This window comes from Artemia sp. Qi Xiang Cuo, chromosome 2, assembly GCF_049724085.1.
Source record: "Artemia sp. Qi Xiang Cuo chromosome 2, ASM4972408v1, whole genome shotgun sequence".
Lineage (NCBI taxonomy): Eukaryota > Metazoa > Arthropoda > Branchiopoda > Anostraca > Artemiidae > Artemia > Artemia sp. Qi Xiang Cuo.
In genome coordinates, this window is record NC_142795.1 from 63,450,232 (window position 1) to 63,470,950 (window position 20,719).

At 33.7% G+C, this 20,719-nt stretch overlaps 1 protein-coding gene across 1 annotated transcript in view; it reads left to right on the plus strand.

Moving 5' to 3' along the window:
* The window catches only part of Vsp37A (Vacuolar protein sorting 37A), a 107,987-nt gene extending 90,638 nt beyond the window's left edge, over positions 1–17,349 (plus strand). The window contains exon 4 of the mRNA XM_089107445.1: positions 17,224–17,349. Within this exon, the coding sequence (XP_088963571.1) occupies positions 17,224–17,349 (126 nt within the window). The remainder of the gene's footprint in view (positions 1–17,223) is intronic.
* The last annotated feature ends 3,370 nt before the right edge of the window (positions 17,350–20,719 follow it).

Consider the following 20,719-nt stretch of genomic DNA (forward strand, 5'->3'; position numbering starts at 1 on the left):
CGGGCCCCCAAAGGCCCGCCCCCAGCCCTCAACGGTCCACAGGGCTCCCAAAGGGCCACCCGGCCCCAAAGGGCCTCCCAGACCCCCAAAGGACCCCCGGCACCCCCAATGACCCATGAGCCCCCATTTTTTAATACTTTTTTATGGCTTTATTATATCTTTTCAGAACAAGTTATTTCCTTAATGTCCATCCTAAAACCATTTTACAAGTTGAAGTACCCATCCTTTTCACCCACAACTTTACTTTACTGATTTTTGAATGCTCCAACACCAAGCAATACTTTTCAATGGCTTTTCAGAACAAGTTCTTTTCTTAATGTCCATCCTAAACCCATTTTACAAATTGAAGCACCCATCCTTTACACCCACAACTTTACTTTACAGCTTTTTGAATGCTCCAACACCAAGCAATACTTTTCAAAGGGCATTTCAGAACAAGTTCTTTTCATAATGTCCATCCTAAACCCATTTTACAAGTTGAAGTTCCCATTCTTTTGCCCTACAACTTTACTTTACAGCTTTTTGAATGCCAAACACCTAGCAATACTTTTCAAAAGGCATTTCAGAACAAGTTCTTTTCATAGTGACCGTCCTAAACCCATTTTACAATTTGAAGTATCCATCCTTTTCACCCACAACTTAGTTATAGGTAAGAGTTTGAAGTTTTACGTTAGAGACTTAGCTTAGAGTTTTAGTCTGGTTTAGTTTTAGTTACAAGTTTTGAGGTGTTTTTTTTAGCTTAGACTCTTAGCTTAGAGTTTTTGTTAGAGTTCTAGTTTAGTTTAGTTTTAGTTAAGAGTTTGATGCTTTACCTTATAGTCTTAGCTTAGAGTTCTAGTTTAGTTTTACTTAAGAGTTTAGAGTTTTAGCTTTGAGTCTCAGCTTAGAGTTTTTGTTAGAGTTCTAGCTTATTTTAGTTTTAGTTAATAGTTTAGTGTTTTTAGCTTAGAGTCTTAGCCTAGAGTTTATGTTGAAGTTCTAGTATAGTTTAGAGTTTTAGCTTAGAGTGTTAGCTTAGAGTTTTTGTTAGAGTTGAAGTTTAGTTTAGTTTTAGTTAAGAGTTTAGAGTTTTTTTTTGTTAGAGTTCTAGTTTAATTTTAGTTAAGAGTTTGATTTTTTAACTTTGAGTTTCAGTTAGAGTTCTAGTTTAGTTTAGTTTTAGTTAAGAGTTTAGAGTTTACCATAGAGTCTTAGCTTAGAGTTTTAGTTAGAGTTCTAGTTTAGTTTAGTTTTAGTTACGGTTCAGAATTTAGAGTTTTAGCTTAGAGTAATAGCTTAGAGTTTTACATAAAGTTATAGTTTGTTTAAGTTTTAGTTAAGAGTTTAGAGTTTTTAGCTTAGAGTTTTTGTTGAAGTTCTAGTTTAGTTTAGTTTTAGTTAATAGTTTAGAGTTTTAGCTTAGAGTCTTAGCTTATAGTTTTTGTTAGAGTTGAAGTTTAGTTTAATTTTAGTTAAGAATTTTATGTTTTACCTTTTCGTTTCAGTTAGAGTTCTAGTCTAGTTTAGTTTTAGTTTAGAGTTTACAGTTCTTTAGCTTAGAGTCTTAGCTTAGAGTTTTAGTTAGAGTTCTAGTTTAGTTTAGTTTTAGTTAAGAGTTTAGAATTTTAGCTTAGAGTCTTAGCTTAGAGTTTTTGTTAGAGTTCTAGTTTATTTTAGTTTTGAGTTCAAGTTTAGTTTACATATAGTTAATAGTTTGGAGTTTTAACTTAGAGACTTAGCATAGTTTTAGTTTAGTTTTAGTTAAGAGTTTAGAGTTTTAGCTTAGAGTCTTAGCTTAGAGTTTTTGTTAGAGTTCTAGTTTACTTTAGTTTTAGTTAAGAGTTTGGTGTTTTACCTTTGAGTCTTAGCTTAGAGTTTTAGTTAGAGTTCTAGTTTAGTTAAGAGTTTAGAGTTTTTTAGCTTAGAGTCTTAGCTTAGAGATTTTGTTAGAGTTATAGTTTAGTTTAGTTTTAGTTAAGAGTTCAGATTTTTTAACTTAGAGTCTTAGCTTAGAGTTTTTGTTGAAATTTTAGTTTAGTTTAGTTTTAGTGAATAGTTTAGTGTTTTAGCTTAGAGTCTTAGCTTATAGTTTTTGTTTGAGTTGAAGTTTAGTTTAGTAATAGTTAGGAGTTTAGAGTTTTAGCTTAGAGTTTTTGTTAGAGTAATAGTTTAGTTTAGATATAGTTAAGAGTTTGGAGTTTTACATTAGAGACTTAGCTTAGAGTTTTAGTTTAGTTTAGTTTTAGTTAAGAGTTTGGAGTTTTTAGCTTAGAGTCTTAGCTTAGAGTTTTTGTTAGAGTTCTAGTTTAGTTTAGTTTTAGTTAAGAGTTTGGTGTTTTACCTTAGAGTCATAGCTTAGACATTTAGTTAGAGTTCTAGTTTAGTTTAGTTTTAGATATGAGTTTAGAATTTTAGCTTAGATTCTTAGCTTAGAGTTTTTGTTAGAGTTCTAGTTTAGTTTAGTTTTAGTTAAGAGTTTAGAGTTTTTAGCTTAGAGTCTTAGCATAGTTTTTGTCGAAGTTCTAGTTTAGTTTAGTAATAGTTAAGAGTGTAGAGTTTTAGCTTAGAGTCTTAGCTTAGAGTTTTTGTTAAAGTTGAAGTTTAGTTTAGTAATAGTTAATAGTTTAGAGTTTTAGCTTAGAGTATTAGCTAAGAGTTTTTGTTAAAGTTGAATTTTAGTTTAGTAATAGATAAGAGTTTAGAGTTTTAGCTTAGATTCTTAGCTTAGAGTTTTAGTTTAGTTTAGTTTTAGTTAGGAGTTTAGAGTTTTTTATAATAAAGTATAATCTTAGATTTTATTTTATAGTTCTAGTTTAGTTTAGTTACGGTTACGAGCTTGGATTTTTTAGCTTATATTATCATTTTAGAGTTCTATTTTAGCTTCATTTTTGTTTATATTTTAGAGTTTTAAAATTTATTCTTAGATTACGTTTTTTTTAGAGTTCTAGTTTAGTTTAGCTTTAGTTAGTAGTTTATAGTTTTTTAGATTAGCGTCTTAGTTTAGTGTTTTTGTTGCAGCTCTAGTTTAGTTTAGAGTTTTAGCTTAGACTTGGAGTTTTAATTAGAGTTCTAGTTTAGTTTAGTTTTAGTCAAGAGTTTAGAGTTTTAGCTTTGAGTCTTAGCTTAGAGTTTTCGTTAGAGTTCCAGTTTAATTTAGTTTTAGTTAAGAGTTTAGAGTTTTAGCTTAGAGTCATAGCTTAGAGTTTTAGTTTGAGTTGAAGTTTAGTTTAGTTATAGTTAAGAGTTTAGAGTTATTAGCTTAGAGTCTTAGCTTCGAGTTTTACTTAAAGTTATAGCTTGGTTAAGATTTAGTTAAGAGTTTTGAGTTTTAGCTGAGTCTTAGCTTACAGTTTTTGTTAGAGTTCTAGTTTAGCTTAGTTTTACTTAAGAGTTTAGAGTTTTACCTTAGAGTCTTAGCTTAGAGTTTTTGATAGAGTTCTAGTTTAGTTTAATTTTAGTTAAGAATTTGATGTTTAACCTTTGAGTTTCAGTTATAGTTAAAGTTTAGATTACTTTTAGTTAAGAGTTTAGTGTTTTACCTAAGAGTCTTAGCATAGAGTTTTAGTTAGAGTTCTAGTTTAGTTTAGTTTTAGTTAAGAGTTTAGAATTTTACCTTAGAGTCTTAGCTTAGAGTTTTTGTTAGAGTTCTAGTTTAGTTTAATTTTAGTTAAGAATTTGATGTTTTACCTTTGAGTTTCAGTTAGAGTTCTAGTTTAGTTTACTTTTAGTTAAGAGTTTAGTGTTTTACCTTAGAGTCTTAGCTTAGAGTTCTAGTTAGAGTTCTTGTTTAGTTTTGTTTTAGTTAAGAGTTTAGAATTTTAGCTCAGAGTCTTAGCTTAGAGTTTTTGTTAGAGTTATAGTTTATTTTATTTTTAGTTAATAGTTTATAGTTTTTTGATTATAGTACTTTTATTAGATTTTTTGTTGAAGTTATAGTTTAACTAAAACTAAGCTAAACTTCAAGTCTAACAAAAACTCTAAGATAACACTCTAAGCTAAAACTCTAAGCTAAAACTCTAAACTATACTAGAACTTCAACATAAACTCTAGGCTAAGACTCTAAGCTAAAAACACTAAACTCTTAACTAAAACTAAAATAAACTAGAACTCTAACAAAAACTCTAAGCTGAGACTCTAAGCTAAAACTCTAAATTCTTAATTAAAACTAAACTAAACTAGAACTCTAAGCTAAGACTCTAAGGTAAAACATCGAACTCTTAACTATAACTAAACTAAACTAGAACTCTAACTGAAACCCAAAGGTAAAACATCAAACTCTTAACTAAAATTAAACTAAACTAGAACTCTAACAAAAAACTCTAAGCTAAGACTCTAAGCTAAAACTCGAAACTCTTAACTAAAATTTAGTCAAACTAAAACTTTAAGTAAAACTCTAAGCTATGACTCTAAGCTAAAACTCTAAATTCTTAACTGTAACTAAACTAAACTTAAACTCTAACTAAAACTCTAAGATAATACTATAATGTAAAAATATAAACTATTAAATAAAACTAACATAACAAAGAAAAATAAAAAAAAATATTAGATAATAATATAATATAAAACTCTAAACTCTTAACTAAAACTTAACCAAACTACAACTTTAAGTAAAATTATAAGCTATGACTCTAAGCTAAAACTCTAAATTCTGAACTGTAACTAAACTAAACTAGAACTCTAAATAAAACTCTAAGCTAAGACTAAGCTAAAAACTCTAAACTATTAACTAAAACTAAACTAAACTAGAACTCTAACAAAATCTCTAAGCTAAGACTCTAAGCTAAAAACCTCTAAACTTTTAACTAAAACTAAACCAAACTAAAAATTTAATCTAAGACTCTAATCTAAAAACTCTAAACTCTTAAATAAAACTAAACTAAACTAGAACTCTAACTGAAACTCAAAGGTAAAACATCAAATTCTTAACTAAACTTAAACTAAACTTCAACTCTAACAAAAACTCTAAGCTAAGACTCTAAGCTAAAACTCTAAACTCTTAAACAAAACTTGACCAAATTACAACTTTAAGTAAAATTAATAGCTATGACTCTAAAATAAAAATCTAAATACTGAACTGTAACTAAGCTAAACTAAATTAGAACTCTGAATAAAACTCTAAGCTACGACTCTAAGCTAAAAACTCTAAACTGTTAACTAAAACTGAACTAAACTAGAACTATAAAAAAAACTCTAAGATAATACTATAATCTAAAAAAAAACTTTTAACTAAAACTAAACTAAAATAAAACTTTAAGCTAAGACTCTAAGCTAAAAACTCTAAAATCTTAAATAAAACTAAACTAAACTAGAAATCTATCAAAAAATTTAATCTGATACTCTAAGCTAAAAAAAAAACCTCTAGACTCTTAACTAAAAATAAACCAAACTAAAACTTTTAGCTAAGTCTCTAAGGTAAAACTTCAAACTCTTACCTATAACTAAGTTGTGGGTGAAAAGGATGGGTACTTCAATTTGTAAAATGGGTTTAGGACGGTCACTAAGAAAAGAACTTGTTCTGAAATGCCTTTTGAAAAGTATAGCTTGGTGTTGAGCATTCAAAAAGCTGTAAAGTAAAGTTGTGGGTGAAAAGGATGGGAAATTCAACTTGTAAAATGGGTTTAGGGTGGACATTATGAAAAGAACTTGTTGTGAAATGCCTTTTCAAAAGTATTGCTTTATGTTGGAGCATTCAAAAAGCTCTAAAATAAAGTTATGGGTGTAAAGGATCGGTGCTTCAATTTGTAAAATGGGTTTAGGAGGGACATTAAGAAAAGAACTTGTTCTGAAATGCCATTGAAAAGTATTGCTTGGTGTTGGAGTATTCAAAAATCAGTATAGTAAAGTTGTGGGTGAAAAGGATGGGTAATTCAACTTGTAAAATGGGTTTAGGATGGACATTAAGAAAATAACTTGTTCTGAAAAGATATAATAAAGCCATAAAAAAGTATTAAAAAATGGGGGCGCAGGGGTCTTGGGGGGCGCCGGGGGTCCTTTGGGGGTCTGGGGGGCCCTTTAGGGCCGGGTGGCCCTTTGGGAGCCCTGTGGACCTTTGGGGGCTGGGGAGGGCCTTTGGGGCCCGGGGAGGGCCTTTGGGGGTCTGGGGAGGGCCTTTGGGGGTCTGGTGGGGCAATTGAGGGCCGATTGGTCCTTTGGGCGCCCGGTGGACCTTTGGGGACCGGGTGAGGGCCTTTGGGGGTCCGGGGGGCCCTTTGGGAGCCTGGTGGTCTTTTGGGAGCCCGGTGGGCCTTTGGGGACCGGGGGGCTTCCTTCGGGGTTGGGGTTGGGTATGAGGAGCCTTTGGGGTTGGGGTAGAGGCCTTTTTGGATACGACCAATACTATGTCGTATCCAATTCTGGATACGACCTTGCTACTAATACTATGGTATAATTTCTTTAGCCAGATTCACTATGTAGATAGGAAAGTGCTAGGCGGATATTCCATCTTTTCTACTTTCAAAAAATTTACACCTAAGGTTCATTTTCCTTGTGAAGGTTTTGGTATATTCTACTCTTCTACACTTTAAATGTATCAACGTAATAGGAAATTCTTGCTATTATTTCATAGCTTAAATTCGGTTTCTCGCCATCTACGAAATTAAATGTTCGAAATTTTGTGCGCGGATTATTTTAAATTGAAACCACGATGGAAATGTGTTGAAATCGATGAAAAAAAGGAGGATTTTCCAATTTTTAAAATAAATAGATCTAAAAAAATTATAATTCCACCATTATAATTCCGGTCATTTTGAATAGATTGCCAGTCAGAGGTTGTGGCTGCTTTATCAACAAGTTTTGAATCATCAGCCTAAAGAGTGAGGAGGTTTGAGAGGAGATTGGGTGCATCAGTTATATATAAGCTGAAGAGACTTGGCCCAAGAATGGTCCCCTGGGGAACGCCGCTTAAAACAGTTGTAGACAAGGAGCAATGAAAGACACCTTGAGAGTCTACCCCAACCTTTGGGGTTGGGGTAGAGGACCTCACGACACTGTTAAAATACAACTTGTGTATTATAACGACCACAGAGTTTTACCCTCAAATTCTCTTCTAAAATCATCTTTTAAAATGGCTCTAGCTGTTTCACCGAAATAATTCCCTATAATGGCTAAAACGGTTTCGCCCAAATAATCCCTAAAAGTAATTTCAGTGTGTTCCTTTTGTTTTGGCATCTTTGCACTGACACATTTCAAATTATTTGGAAACCCTTACGTAAATCAATCTCTTCATTGCTAAGATCGAAACATTCGCTCGGAGACAGTTCTCTTTAGAAACAACAAATTAATTCCCCTCTCGTGAATCAATTCTCTTTAGAAACAACAAATTAACTCCCCTTTCATGTCAATCAATCAATCATGACATCATCTGTCATGTGTGATCTAAAGTTTGCCCCGGAAACATTCTCTTTGGAAATACATCAATGACATTAATTAACTTGACGTCATCTGTCTGACATAAATTAACCTTGCCCGGAAATAATTTGATTAATGACTCAATAATCCATGAAAGTGAGAAAGTTCCTGTTTTTCCATTCTCACTGACAAAAACCATAAAAACAGACATAAATGTGAGAAAGTTCCTGTTTTTTCATTCTCACTGACAAAAACCATAAAAACAACCATCAATGTGAGAAAATTCCTGTTTTTTCAAGTGAGAAAAATACTGTTTTTCCAGGTTAGGTTAGGTTAGGTTTCACCCAAATAACCCCTAAACGTAATTTCAGCGTGTTCCTTTGTTATTGGCATCTCTGCGCTGTAACATTTCAAATTACTAAGAAACCTGATTCCCGCGCTAAAAAAATTCATCTCTAAGATGTTTCTTGGAGAATTGTTTCCATGACGTTTGGTTATTAATATGTTTGGAGTTCGACCAGTAGAATTGTTTCCAGGGCAAGGAACATTAATGACTTGGATCTATTCCTGGAGAAATGTTGAAAGTTCCTGTCAGACATTATTAAACTTTGCCCGGAAACAATTTGATTAATGACTGACAGCACAGGTGTTCCAAATTCCCAATCGCTTTAATTAACCACGTGTTCTCCCTAGGGAGTCTATGCCCATATTAGGAGTCCCGTCACGATCAATATGGTCATTTCTACTGAGAGGGGTTACGAGGGTGGTAAACGAATCTTTCCAGCCAATCTCTGGACTTACTAATCTACTGGCCAATCTCCCTAACTGCGCAATTTTTCCCTCGTGGTCTATTAAGCACGTACGCAGTTAAGAGGACCAAAAATGGCGTCAAAAAAATAATAGGAAAATTAATATTTATTACTTAAAGAAGGAAAATAATTAAGGGGCCAAAAGAAATGAATGTTGGAGGGAAATTTATCTGACAAAACTGGGACCAAGGGTTCCAACACCTCCCTCCTAAGATAAATTGCCCAAATCCCCGTTGGATTGGCTGGAAATTCAAACACAATATCAAATTAAAATAAACACTAAATTTACTTTTTATCTTCCTCTAGTCTTCCAGGTCTTCCAGGTTCATTTCTTCCTGAGAGTTCCTGCCGTGCGAGGGTTTCTGCCCTGCCGAGTAGTATGGGGTACTATGACGTGTTCCTCGTCTTTCAGTAGCTTCTCTTCCTGCTCCGTTGGAACTATTTGTAGGATGCCTCACTTAAGAGTCGTAGAACTTGATGGTGCAGAACATAATCAAAAACAAAAATTTTCGTGCTCTCCCGAATTCACATTTGAGAGGAACAGAATATCGGTTTCTGGCAATTCTGATGAAACCAGCCCTTGTGACAAATTGGCTGCACTAGCCTCTTAATTTCCATCTGTGGAAACAATCCCAAATCTCGAAAAAACAGTAAATTGCCCCTTGGAATAATTTCAAATAATCTAAGGCCGAAAATACATAGGCTTGTGAAAACGGTAAGGGTTCAGGAAAATGAAGTAAATATCTGGTCGAACAATGAATCGCTTTTTTCTGGTATCTTTAACCTGGGATATTGAACTGAAGAATATACGTTGATGCTAATTGAAAATTAAATTTGGATACATCTCCCACTGAATACAATTTGCCGGAAATAATTTTCGATTTCCATGAAGAATAACAGCTACGAATAGGGTTGCTGGACAACGGTTTTGGTGAAGTATGAAGTGACTGGGAGAGAGTATCCCCCAAGGACTCCAGATCAGAAAGGCAAAATCTCGGTAAAGGGATCACAACTTGTCCGCAAGTTGTGCATTGAGGAAAATGGCTACCTTTTGCGACTTCCCGCAGGGGATCTTCCCCAGGGGATTCCTCCCCCTCATAAAGGATCGACATATCTTTTGGATTGATAATACTAATCTCAGATTCATTTCCAAATTTTTCCAATCCGACTTGACGTTTTATATTTCCCAACTTCCCTCAACCCGTTGTAGGTCATTCATTTCTATTTTGTAACCATCTTCTTTTATTCCCCATGGGTTTTTGACCTCTTTCCCCCCTTACTATCTATGTTTTCAGAGCACTGCCCATCCAAAATTTTTTAGTTTTTCGCCATTGCAGGCTGAGTCTCCAAATTTTTTCTTTTCTTTGCATTCCTCTTTTCGTCTATACTTTTCTCAGTTTTACCATCTGCGCCAAATAATAAATCATTGTTAACTCTGATTTGGACTCCAGTGTCCACTATCTTTGACTGCATTTCTTCATTTTAGCTCCGTTTAATATCTCTTTTCTCTCTTTTAGTCTTCTTTATTTTTACCGCAGAAACAAATATTTCGTTATCAAATGGGAATTGAACTCCGACGTTTGGTTTTTCATATTCTACCAAAATTTCTCGAACTTTCCGAGGAAAAGCGCGTATAATAAATTTCGTCTCCTTATTCTCTGGTACAATCAGCGCTTCATTTTGACCTGTACTTGTTAGCGTCTCATATTCATTAAAAGTGTTCTCAAGTTTTCTATTTTCTGCAAAGATATCTCCAAAGTCTCCTCCTAGTAAAACATCCACTGCTAGAGTAGGTACTAAGCCTACTTTTATTGTTTTTCTCTGGACCGTATCGTCGTTCCTTGCAATTTCTATTCTTACCCAAGCAGACGGGCGTTGGTGCTTATTTTATAATAACATAATGTTTTAATATTATTTTTATGGTCTATTTCCGTCTTTTTAATTAGGTCCATTCGCAAAAAAGTTTGCTCACTCCCTGAGTCAATTACCATTTCGGTCAATTTTCCGTTTAATTTTCCTTCTATTTTATGTGATTTCACAAACACATCAACATTTCCTTGGTTATATGCTATAGCCCAATTCGATCTTTTATAGGTTACTTTCTTTTCTTTATTATGTCAATTTTTAGAAAAAGGCTCCGAGAAATCAATTTTTACCAGATTATCATCATTTTGACTATCAAGCATTTCTTTTTTCCGATAGGGCGGCACAGCCACCCAATTTGTGTTATTGGCCGGTTCACCTCCCCTGTAGTTAACGGAGTTGTATATTTTCTCGTAAAAGTGTTTAATGTTTTGTAATTTTTATTTTCTCCCAATTGATTCTTAGACAAATTATTATGGGTATCTGACAGCCTAGAAGTTAGTTATGATAAAATCTCACTTTCTGGAATTAGATCTGTCGTGGTTCTTTTAAACTCTTGGTGATGTGTTTCTTCTTTCTTTCTAGCTATTTTATCATTTTCCTTTTTTCGTTCTCTGGCTATTCTATCGGCCTCTACCTTTCGGTCTCTGGCTATTCTATCAGCCTCTTCCTTTCGTTCTCTGGCTGTTCTATCAGCCTCTTCCTTTCGTTCTCTATCTACCCTCTCATTCTCTCTTTCTTGTCTATCTTTCTCTCTTTTGTCGTCTATCTTTTTCAATTTTGTCCATACGGGCCTGATTAAGTACGTATTTCATTGGCTTGCCTATCTTTTTCAATTTGATCTATCTCATCCTGTAATTTTTTCATATACTCTAGGTGCTTTCTTTCAAAGGCCTCTATATTTGCCTTTCTTTCTATTTTCCTACTTTTTCTATGGGCTTCACTCGCCTTCTCGGTTTTGAGTTCATCTTATCTCTGTCCGACATTATTTCAAAATTCCGTTTGTCATTATTTCTTTTCAATTCCTTTTCTGAATTCATTTGTTCCATATCTGTCCTATCTCTATCCGTATTTTCTTTTATTCGTAATTCCCCTTCATTTGGCACAGCCTCTGATGGGTTATTTTGTTTTGTTTTTTCATATATCCTTCCTAACTTTGTCTCGTACCCCCTCATTTTACCGCGTCTACTTCTCTCTGATTATATTATCTCTTATTCAATTAGTCAATCTTGGTAAGTTCAAAAACTTTCACGCAAAAATTATTGTACTCAATTACTATTGTGAATTATCAGCTCCGTGTAATGAGATGAACAATTTTTCAACTAACCGGAATGTCTAGACTTAATTAGGGACTAACAACTTCTTACACAAAAAACAGTCTTACGCGAGTGAATTATATCTCCGACAAACGAATTAACAGGGGTTGGACGAGAAAATAATCTGAAAAACCATGCGAATATTCCACTAGTGAATTAGCTGGACTAAGCTCAAACAGGGGAACTACCCTGTAAAACAAATCACGTATCCCTCCTGGATACTCGTATTCCAAATATAATCTCCTCCTGGGCAGATTACTCAATAGGACAGGTGCTTCCCACCTTCCTTGTCGAATATGCGCACAAACTGACAAATTCTCCTAATTTGCCGTCCTTAATGCTCTTATAACCTTCGTCACTAAAGATTATCTCTAAGTCTGCCAATTCACTCAAATAATAACCCAACTTTCAACGTTTTCTTATCTGTCCTTAAACCCTGTAATACTTTTAAATACAGAGATTCCCCCACTGTAGACTCAACTCATTAATTTCACGTTATTCTTTTTTATTTTCGTCTAACAAGGCCCACAGCCCATTATAGACTTTCATAATTTTATTAATTAAATGCGTAATTTTGTCTTTTTATATGTCACCACAATAGGCTACTGTCTAGGCCAAATTAATCGTCTCTTCGAAAGCGCGGAATTCTTTTATTATCAGATTTACTGATAGGACCTTAACTTGCTGCCACCACTTATTGGAGGTTTATTGTGTGGAGTCACAACTTTTAAAGGCAAAAATGGCGCAAAGAGTTGCTATGCCACTTACTGGAGGAAGAGATCCCTCGCTGGCCCCAAATTAGTGGGATTTCCGCGGTTACTCCAACGGTTCTGTATAGTAACGTGATCGGATGGTCTATGGCCACATTTAAAGCCAAAGTTTACCGATAAGATTTTCTAATTAACCCTTTAGTTTCGACCTAAGCTGAAAAGGTAAAGAGAGTACATAGAAAAGTCTTACTGTATTAACAATCACGCTGTATAAAAAGAACTGATTCAAAAAAGGACAAATTCTCCCAACCCGCTAATCGCGTGCTGCGAGAGGGGTTACGAGGGTGGTAAACGAATCTTTCCAGCCAATCAACTGGGACCAAGGGTTCCAACAACCTACTTACATAACCAGCTGCCCAGAAAGGTATCCGACGCTTTTGGGTGAATGACCTACCTATTCCTGTCAGGACATGATTAGTAAATATTCGATCTTATTTCAAGAAAAGCAATATCCAGTTATTATAATACTTAACATTCAATTCATGACAATTATATGAATAAATGTTTTGTCTTTTTTAAATATCGCTTAGCAATGAGGTAGCCTATGCATAAAGTCGAAATTAATAAAGTTGTATATATTTTAAGCAATGGTACGACAGCCCTTGGTCATAGATATCCTAACCTCCAAGGCTCCTAATGCCCCTCCGCCTTCCCAATTTTTTGCCCCCCTTTTGTACTTTTTTTTAAACTTTATTTTTTTTTTAGCTTTAATTTTTTTACTTAGATATTTTTTAACTTTTTCTTCATGTCGTAAAATGATACAAAATAAACTTAAAACAAAAAAATCACTTGTGGTATTTTCGAAATATGAAATGAAGATGATATTAATATGTTAATCGTGACTTTTCCTAATAGAAAAATATTGTTTGTAGTTATTATATCCAGTTATTATAATACTTAACATTCAAGTCATGACAATTATATGAATAAATGTTTTGTCTTTTGAAAATATTGCTCAGCATTGAGGTATGCATAAAGTCGAAATTAATAAAGTTGTATATATTTTAATCAATGGTACGACAGCCCTTGGTCATCCATGTCCTAACCTCTTTTTGTTTTGTTTTGTCCTTTGAAAATATTGCTTAGTATTGAGGTAGCCTATGCAAAAAGTTGAAATTAATAAAGTTGTGTATATTTTAAGCAATGGTATGACAGCCCTTGGTCATCCATGTCCTAACCTCCAAGGCCCCTAATGCCCCTCCGCCTTCCCAATTTTTTGCCCCCCTTTTTGTACTTTTTTTAACTTTAATTTTTTAGCTTTAATTTTTTTACTTAGATATTTTTTCAACTTTTTTTCCATGTCTTAAAATGATATAAAATATACTTAAAACAAAAAAATCACTTGGGATATTTTTGAAATATGAAATGAAGATGATATAAAGATGGTAGTATTAACTTTTCCTATTAGAAAAAAATATTGTTTGTAGTAACACTTTTCTTTTTTTTCACTTAGAATTCTTTGAGACTTAAAATTTTTTTGGACTTAAAAAAAATTGACTTAAAATTTTGACTTAAAGGTGACTCAAAACTTGGAATAAAAAATTTTTTGCACTTGAACGTTCAAAAAAATCTGATTCCAAAAATTCTAAGTAAAAAAACATCTCACTACAAACATTAATTCTCTAATGGGAAAAATCGCGACTAACATATTGTACATCATGTTCTTTTCGTATTTCGAAAATATCACAAGTGATTTTTTTTTTGTTTTAATTATGTTTTATGTTATTTTAAGACATGAACAAAAAAAAATTGAAAAATTTTGGTCACAAAAAAATTCTAAGTAAAAAAAAAGAGAAAAGTGTTACTACAAACAATATTTTTCTAATAGGAAAAATCACGACTAACATAATATCATGTTCATTTCGTATTTCAAAAATATCACAAGTGATTTTTTTGTTGTATTTTTTGTGTAGCTTTAAGACATGATAAAAAGTTAAAAAATTTCTAAGAAAAAAAAATTAAGTAAAAAAAATAAACTTCAAAAAAATAAGTACAAAAAGAGGGAAGTTGGGGAGAGAGAGAGGATTTGGGGGACTTGGAGATTTGAACATGGATGACTTAGGGTTGTTGTATCATTGCTTAAAATATATACAACTTTATTCATTTCAGCTTTATGCATACCCCAGTACTAAACAATATTTTCAAAAGACCAAACATTTATTCATATAATTGTCAAGACTTGAATATTAACTATTATAATAACCGGATATTGCTTTTATTCAATGAAGATCGAATATTTGCTAATCATATCCAGACAGGAATATGTAGGTCATTCACCCAAAAGCGTCGAATACCTTTCTGGCAGCTGGTTATGTTGTAGGTCAATTCTCTAGTTTAGTATAGGTAAGCTTTAGTGCCCAAATAAGGGTGTATTCATGGGAGCTGAAGACCCTACACTGCTGTTTGCCCTGTAACTTCGAAATATTTTTTACACAAGTCTTAGCTGGGCATTCGAATCACGTGGTTAAGTTTATTTTTGGGTTGCTCTTTAAAATTTTCTGTCAGAAATGCCGTCACGTATATACTGATCTCTTTAACTTAAAGACTGCAGCAAAGACTTTCAGTGCTAAGTTTTCACTTCCTTTACTTTTTTGACTCGTCACAGTCGGCAGCAAAAAAGAATATTAGATTGGTTAATGCAATAGGAATGTTAGGATGCGTGATCTTTGTCTGTTTTGTCACAAGACAAGGTGGCCCTTGTTGTCCTTTTTTGAACAAAATGACTTCTATTGTGAAATATTCGTTCTTTTATAATACTATAGTTTTGAATGTTTTCTTTTGCGACAGAAAATTTTTTTTTTTTTACTGATGATTTGTGTATTTGGTCTTTCTTGGAAAATTGACAATTTCTATCTCTCGCATTACAATATTGATGTAGTGATTCCTTAATGCTTTGCAGCAAAAGAATGTTGTTCTAATGACTTATCGCTTCACGACCTACTTTTTCACTGTTGTGCCATCAAGCCTTCTTTTAAGGCTTAAGGAGTTTTGCTCCTAAGATTTTAGCTGTTTCCAAAAAAGGCTTTCAATTTTTTCCCCCATTATTTGATGCTTAGTCAAAGACACCAAATTTTTATGGTTGCTAAGCTGTGGTGAAAAATTACTAGCCCTAATAGCTTTCCGGGACTCATATAAAAAAGAGGATTTTATTTTCCTCGCAACTTCATGACCTCCAGGTGTTTCAGAGCTAGTATTTTTCATTTATATTAGGATTTAGCACATTTATTCCATATAACGCGCAGTAAAAACTAATGGCTTGTATCGCTTATGTGGAAATGTCTAAATACATTTGGCTTGTCTAGTTTTTTCTTGCGGAAATAAAAATTCAAGAGGTGTGCCAGAGTTATGTTTCCAGGTTTTTTTTTAGAATGAATGATACCAGTATAAATGGACAGTATTTCCCTCTCTTCCCCTCCTCCATCTCTCTCTCTCTCTATCTCTCTATTTTCCTTTCTCTTTATCTCTCACAATCCTCCTATCTGTATCATACAGTTTGTTGTCACGAACTGTAAGCATGGAGCGACCCGGCCCAACAGTAACTGAAACTCTTAAAAAAGTGATGTTGATAACAATTAATACATCAAAAGAATCGGCTTTTTAAGTTGGTTCCGAATATATAAAAGTTATTATGCTTACTGTTACCCATCAAAGCTTACGAGCCTGAGAAAATTTGCCTAGTTTTTGAAAAAAAAAAGAGAAATGCCCCAAAAAGTGAAGTGATCCTAGTGAAAATCACACCTTCAGATTCAGCATATCAGAGAACCCTACTGTAGTGGTTTCAAACTCCTATCTACAAAAAAAGGGAATTTCGTATTTTTGCCTGAAGAAAGATCACGGATGTTTGTTTTTTGTTTGTTTTTTTTTCAAGGGTGATTTTACTCAGCCAATGGTCCTACAAAATTTGGATAGAGCTTATTTAAACTTTTAAACGGAAATTAAAAGTTCTAGTGCCATTTTTAAGTGACCAAAAAGATTGGAGAGCAGCAAGCCCCCCCCCTCGTACCTTTTTTTCCCGAAAGACAACCGATAAAAGTTTTGAGATAGTTGGTTCAGCATAGTTGAAAGGTCCATTAACTATAGCTCTGAGGATAATATGACCCCAATGGTCCCTTGGGTAAGTTATGCAATTTGCCCATTGTTTACGTGTAATATTTTTTGGGGGGAAATATACTGAAATTTTTCATGGGGGAGGGAGGTGATCTTCTTCTGGAAGGGATTCTTCTCAAGGATAATTTTTCTTGGGGACGAAATTTTCCGGGGGGGGGTGTCCACGTAGGGGGTATGGGGATATCCTGGTATGATTTGAAAAACTATTGGAAATTAAATAAAAAAAAACAGTTTTTTCAACTGAAAGTAAGAAGCAACATTAAAACTTAAAAAGAGCAAAAATTACTCCGTATATGAGAGCGGCTGCCCCTTTGTTAACCCCTCGCTCTTTATTATGCTAAAGTTTGACCTTTTTGTTCCATTTATTTAAGACCGACTGCTGAAACACAAGGGCTGTTGATTTGGAGTAAGAAGCCTCTTTTTAGCACTAACAAACTTTAGTGCGTAACGATCGAGGGGTTGGGAAGGAGGCAGCCCCCTTCATACAAATAATAATTTCTGTCCGTTATAACTTGTACCGTTGCTTCTTACTTCTAGTTGAAAAAATTATTTATTCATTTCAGTATCAGATTATAGTCAGTAAAAAAAAAAACGCAAAATTTACTCTGAACCCAGATACGTTGAAAACCGCCATGTTTGAACTGATTCAACGGTTGTCTTTTTTATTTTTTGTGGCTGTTGACTTGTGATGACACATACACTGAATGAAAAAATTTAAAATAAAATATCTATGTCTCTCCAAGGGTCCCGGTTTATTGAACTGTTGGAGTCATGCTTATTTGTGTGTAAATTCTAGTATTTTGGTAGAAAATAGTCAAATGGGGTGGTAAACATAAAATGTGGTAAATTTATAGGTCTTCATAGGAACGTTCAATGTGGGTGCATATTACTGTCAAACTACTCTCTTTGTTGAGTGAAAGAATATATATTAGCCTTATTCACTTATTTTGTATTTATTTAAATGTAATTGCTTACGACTCCTCTAAGTCAAGCTTTATGCGATAATAATACATTCCCGCAAAAATTTTTTAGGAATGTTTACATGCTAAAAGCTTGCTTGTAGAGGAAGAAAGTGAAGTAGTTGCTGAAGAGTTTTTGAACGGAACCATGCCTGTGGAGACATTCTTAGTGCAATACCTGGATAAACGAACGGTATGATTTGAAGATTGTTTAACCCTTTTTACCTCAAGTTCTTTCTTCTGTTTTGCAATATCGAAGAAAGAGTTGGCTTATAATTCAAGCTCTGACGAAAAGTTTCAAATTTCTTTTTAGTAAATATTTCGTTATAAAAAATAATGGATAGAAAATCAGTCAAATCAAAGGAAAGAAATAGGATTATAAATGACTTTCAGCATAAAATCTGCATTACAATTCTTTCAATATGTACTGTACTCTGTTATTACATGCTACAACAAATGAGATTTTAATGTAATTATAATTTATTCAAGTTAACACATATGATGTATTATCTTGCATATACACTTACAATATAGTTGATTAGGGGGCAAATATATGAGACTAAAAATCCAAGTCGGTGTCTCAGAAAAAAATGAGATACAGGGCATGCCATTTGCAGTTTTGTCGCAAAGACTGAAAGACATCTTGAAAAATCTTCGTAGGCGCGTAGATGTCTAGGAATCTCTGTAAACATCAGGAAGAAGTCTTCGTCATATCCAAGACAGTCAACAAGGGCCCCATCTATTTTGAATCCATATTCAGCTGGTATTAGTGACAATATGGCATACAGGAACATATGATTATGTGTGGGGACAGAATACTGCCGTGGGAATAGAATTGAGTTTTTCATGAATTGTTCTTTATGATAAAATAAATAGATGTTCTTTATAAGTTATCAAAGCAATATAAAAATTGCTTTGGAGGTACTTTCTCCACTTCAGGTGGTCTTCTTAAGTATGACGACGCCCTGGCAAAGGGTGATATCTGTTGAATTATTAGGTAACTGAAGTGTACTTTCATTGCTAAACAACCTTGAAATATTATACCTTATTTACTTACTTAGTATAGTCCCAAACATCCACATGAGACATGTAGATTCCAGTCATTTGAAATGGAATGAAATAAGGCTGGATATGGTGATATTTTTTGGTTTTGACTGTCTAAGATTTCATTCTGCCTCTTCTGTGTTTTCTTTGTGTTCGTTGTCTATCTATCGTTCCGCCAAATTCTATCTTTGAGAAAACGATGGGGGGCCCTTCTTTTGAGTGGCTCAAGCCACCTTGGATGCCGCTATTTTATCTCAGTCATTTTTATATCTCCTTTTTTGTCATTTGGTTCGTGTAATTTATCTTTGTGGGTGTAGAATGTCGAACGCGAGGAGGTTGTGCTCATTTTCTATCTTCAGGACTCGTGTGTCACATCCATACAGAGCGATTGGCGCAATCGAATGTTGAAGAACAAGACTTTTAGATATAGATTTGAGACAGTCATATTTCCGTATTTTTATGGTCTCTTGAAGCTAGAGCAAGAGCTAGTTGTTTGGAATAGCATTTGTCAGCAGTCAAAAGCTTCAAAGGTAGATAAACTGTTCGGCTGCTTTGGCTATGGCTATGGGGAGAAAATTTTCTTGTTCAGTGAGAGACATTCATAACTTTAAGAGGCCCGGAAGAGGGCCATAACTTTGGTTTTGTTTACGTTTATTTGCATGCTTGAGGTTTTTGTGACTTGTCTGATGCTGTACGTCTGTTCTTTGGAGTTTTGCAGTATGGTTATATATCTGAATGATATTATCGACTTATCCAAGTCAGTTAGAAAACAACTCTACCTATTTTGATTGCTTATTTGGCTAGTATTAGTGGCAGTATGACCTGAAAGAACAGATGGAACAGGTGTGGTTATAGAACACCGCCTTTTGAGACCCCGGAGGAGGTTGGAAATTCATGTCGCTACATAGTCTCAGTTGGCAGTATCGTCTAGATACTGTATACCATTAGGTTTACCAGAAGATTTTACTCCAGATAAGGTCAACTGTTTCCTGGAAGTCATTTTTGTTCGATATTCCTTTCGGAGTGCACATAACACTCCTTTCGGAGTGCTAAGTGCACGACAAAACTTTTCCACGCTTGGCACACTTTCAGAAGGCTTGACAGGCGCCACCTGACCTACTTAATTTCTGAAAGTCAGTAACCATCAGTACTTGCTCAGTAATGAATTTAAAGCTTTTTAGATTGATGAGCGGAAAATTTGCAAGTGTCTTGAGCTCACACTAATCAACAATATTTATTTTTTTCACTTTTAAAAAGTACCTGAATTAAAAATTGCTTAACAAAAAGATTTTTTTGTGCAAAAGTTTTGTTTTTCTAATGGTCTTTTTTAAAGATTAATTTTGAAAAATTGTCCTCAAAAACAGTTTTTCAAAGAAAATTAAAGAGCTCCATTGAACCAAAAATGAGCAGAAATACAGTCAAATGATCTTTCAACCGTAAAACTACCACAAATCACCATCAATAAATAAATGAAACCCAAAACGAACAGAAATTACAATAAATAATAATATCGAATAAAACAGGGTCTCTGTTTGATTCGATGAATTGCTCCATCAGCTGTCTGAGTGTAGATCTGGCTGATAGTCAAGTGTTCTGGTGAAAAGTTAGGTTGATGTTTACCTAGAACTGAGGCTGTGAAGACTTCGGTTCTCCATAGAACCAAAGTTAACATTCTAGATTTGTTGTTCTTTATGCTAATAAGGCAGTAGTTCACACAATCCTTTCTAGTGGCTTTTATGAATTGGGACCATTGCTACCTTGTACATATCTGTGAGTCATGTCTGGTGGGTCGCATGGCTGATAAAATATTGTGATGGAATTGATAGAATTCAATAATATTTTTAGAGCAGACGCATATAAGCTCTGCAGTGACCAATCTAGGGAGGATCTGTCTGATTCCCTTATTTTCCTGATTTCCTTCCTCATTCCATAACTTGTGCTATAGATATACTACATATTATCTTTTTGACTTATGCAAACATTATCTTATCTATACCATTATCTATTATCACATAACATTATCTTTTTAACTACATATTATCTTTATATATATATATATATGTGTGTGTGTATATATATATATATATATATATATATATATATTTATATATATATATATATATAATATATATATATATATATATATATATATATACTGGTTCCAATCCTGCTCATAATAAATGATCTACATGCTATTTTACTTTTTGTTCATTTTATTATTGTTTGTTATTTCTCGCTGGTTTTAAAATTTTATTTCTGGCAATTTGTAATATAAGGTCAAGCTTCTTCTATGATATATAGTGGCTGTAAACACTTCTGCCATATTTCTTAAATTCAGCTATTCATTTTATCGCTCCAAAATATATTTGAATAATTTACTTTCTTCTCTAACAAGTGAAGTGGTGACTTCTCCAAGGCAAAATTATAGATTGCCGCTTCTATCTTTGCTGTTGAATTATCGGTTTTCTTAACTCTGAAAACGCTTGTTTCAGAACTTTCTCGCTAAATATATTCTGAACAGGAAA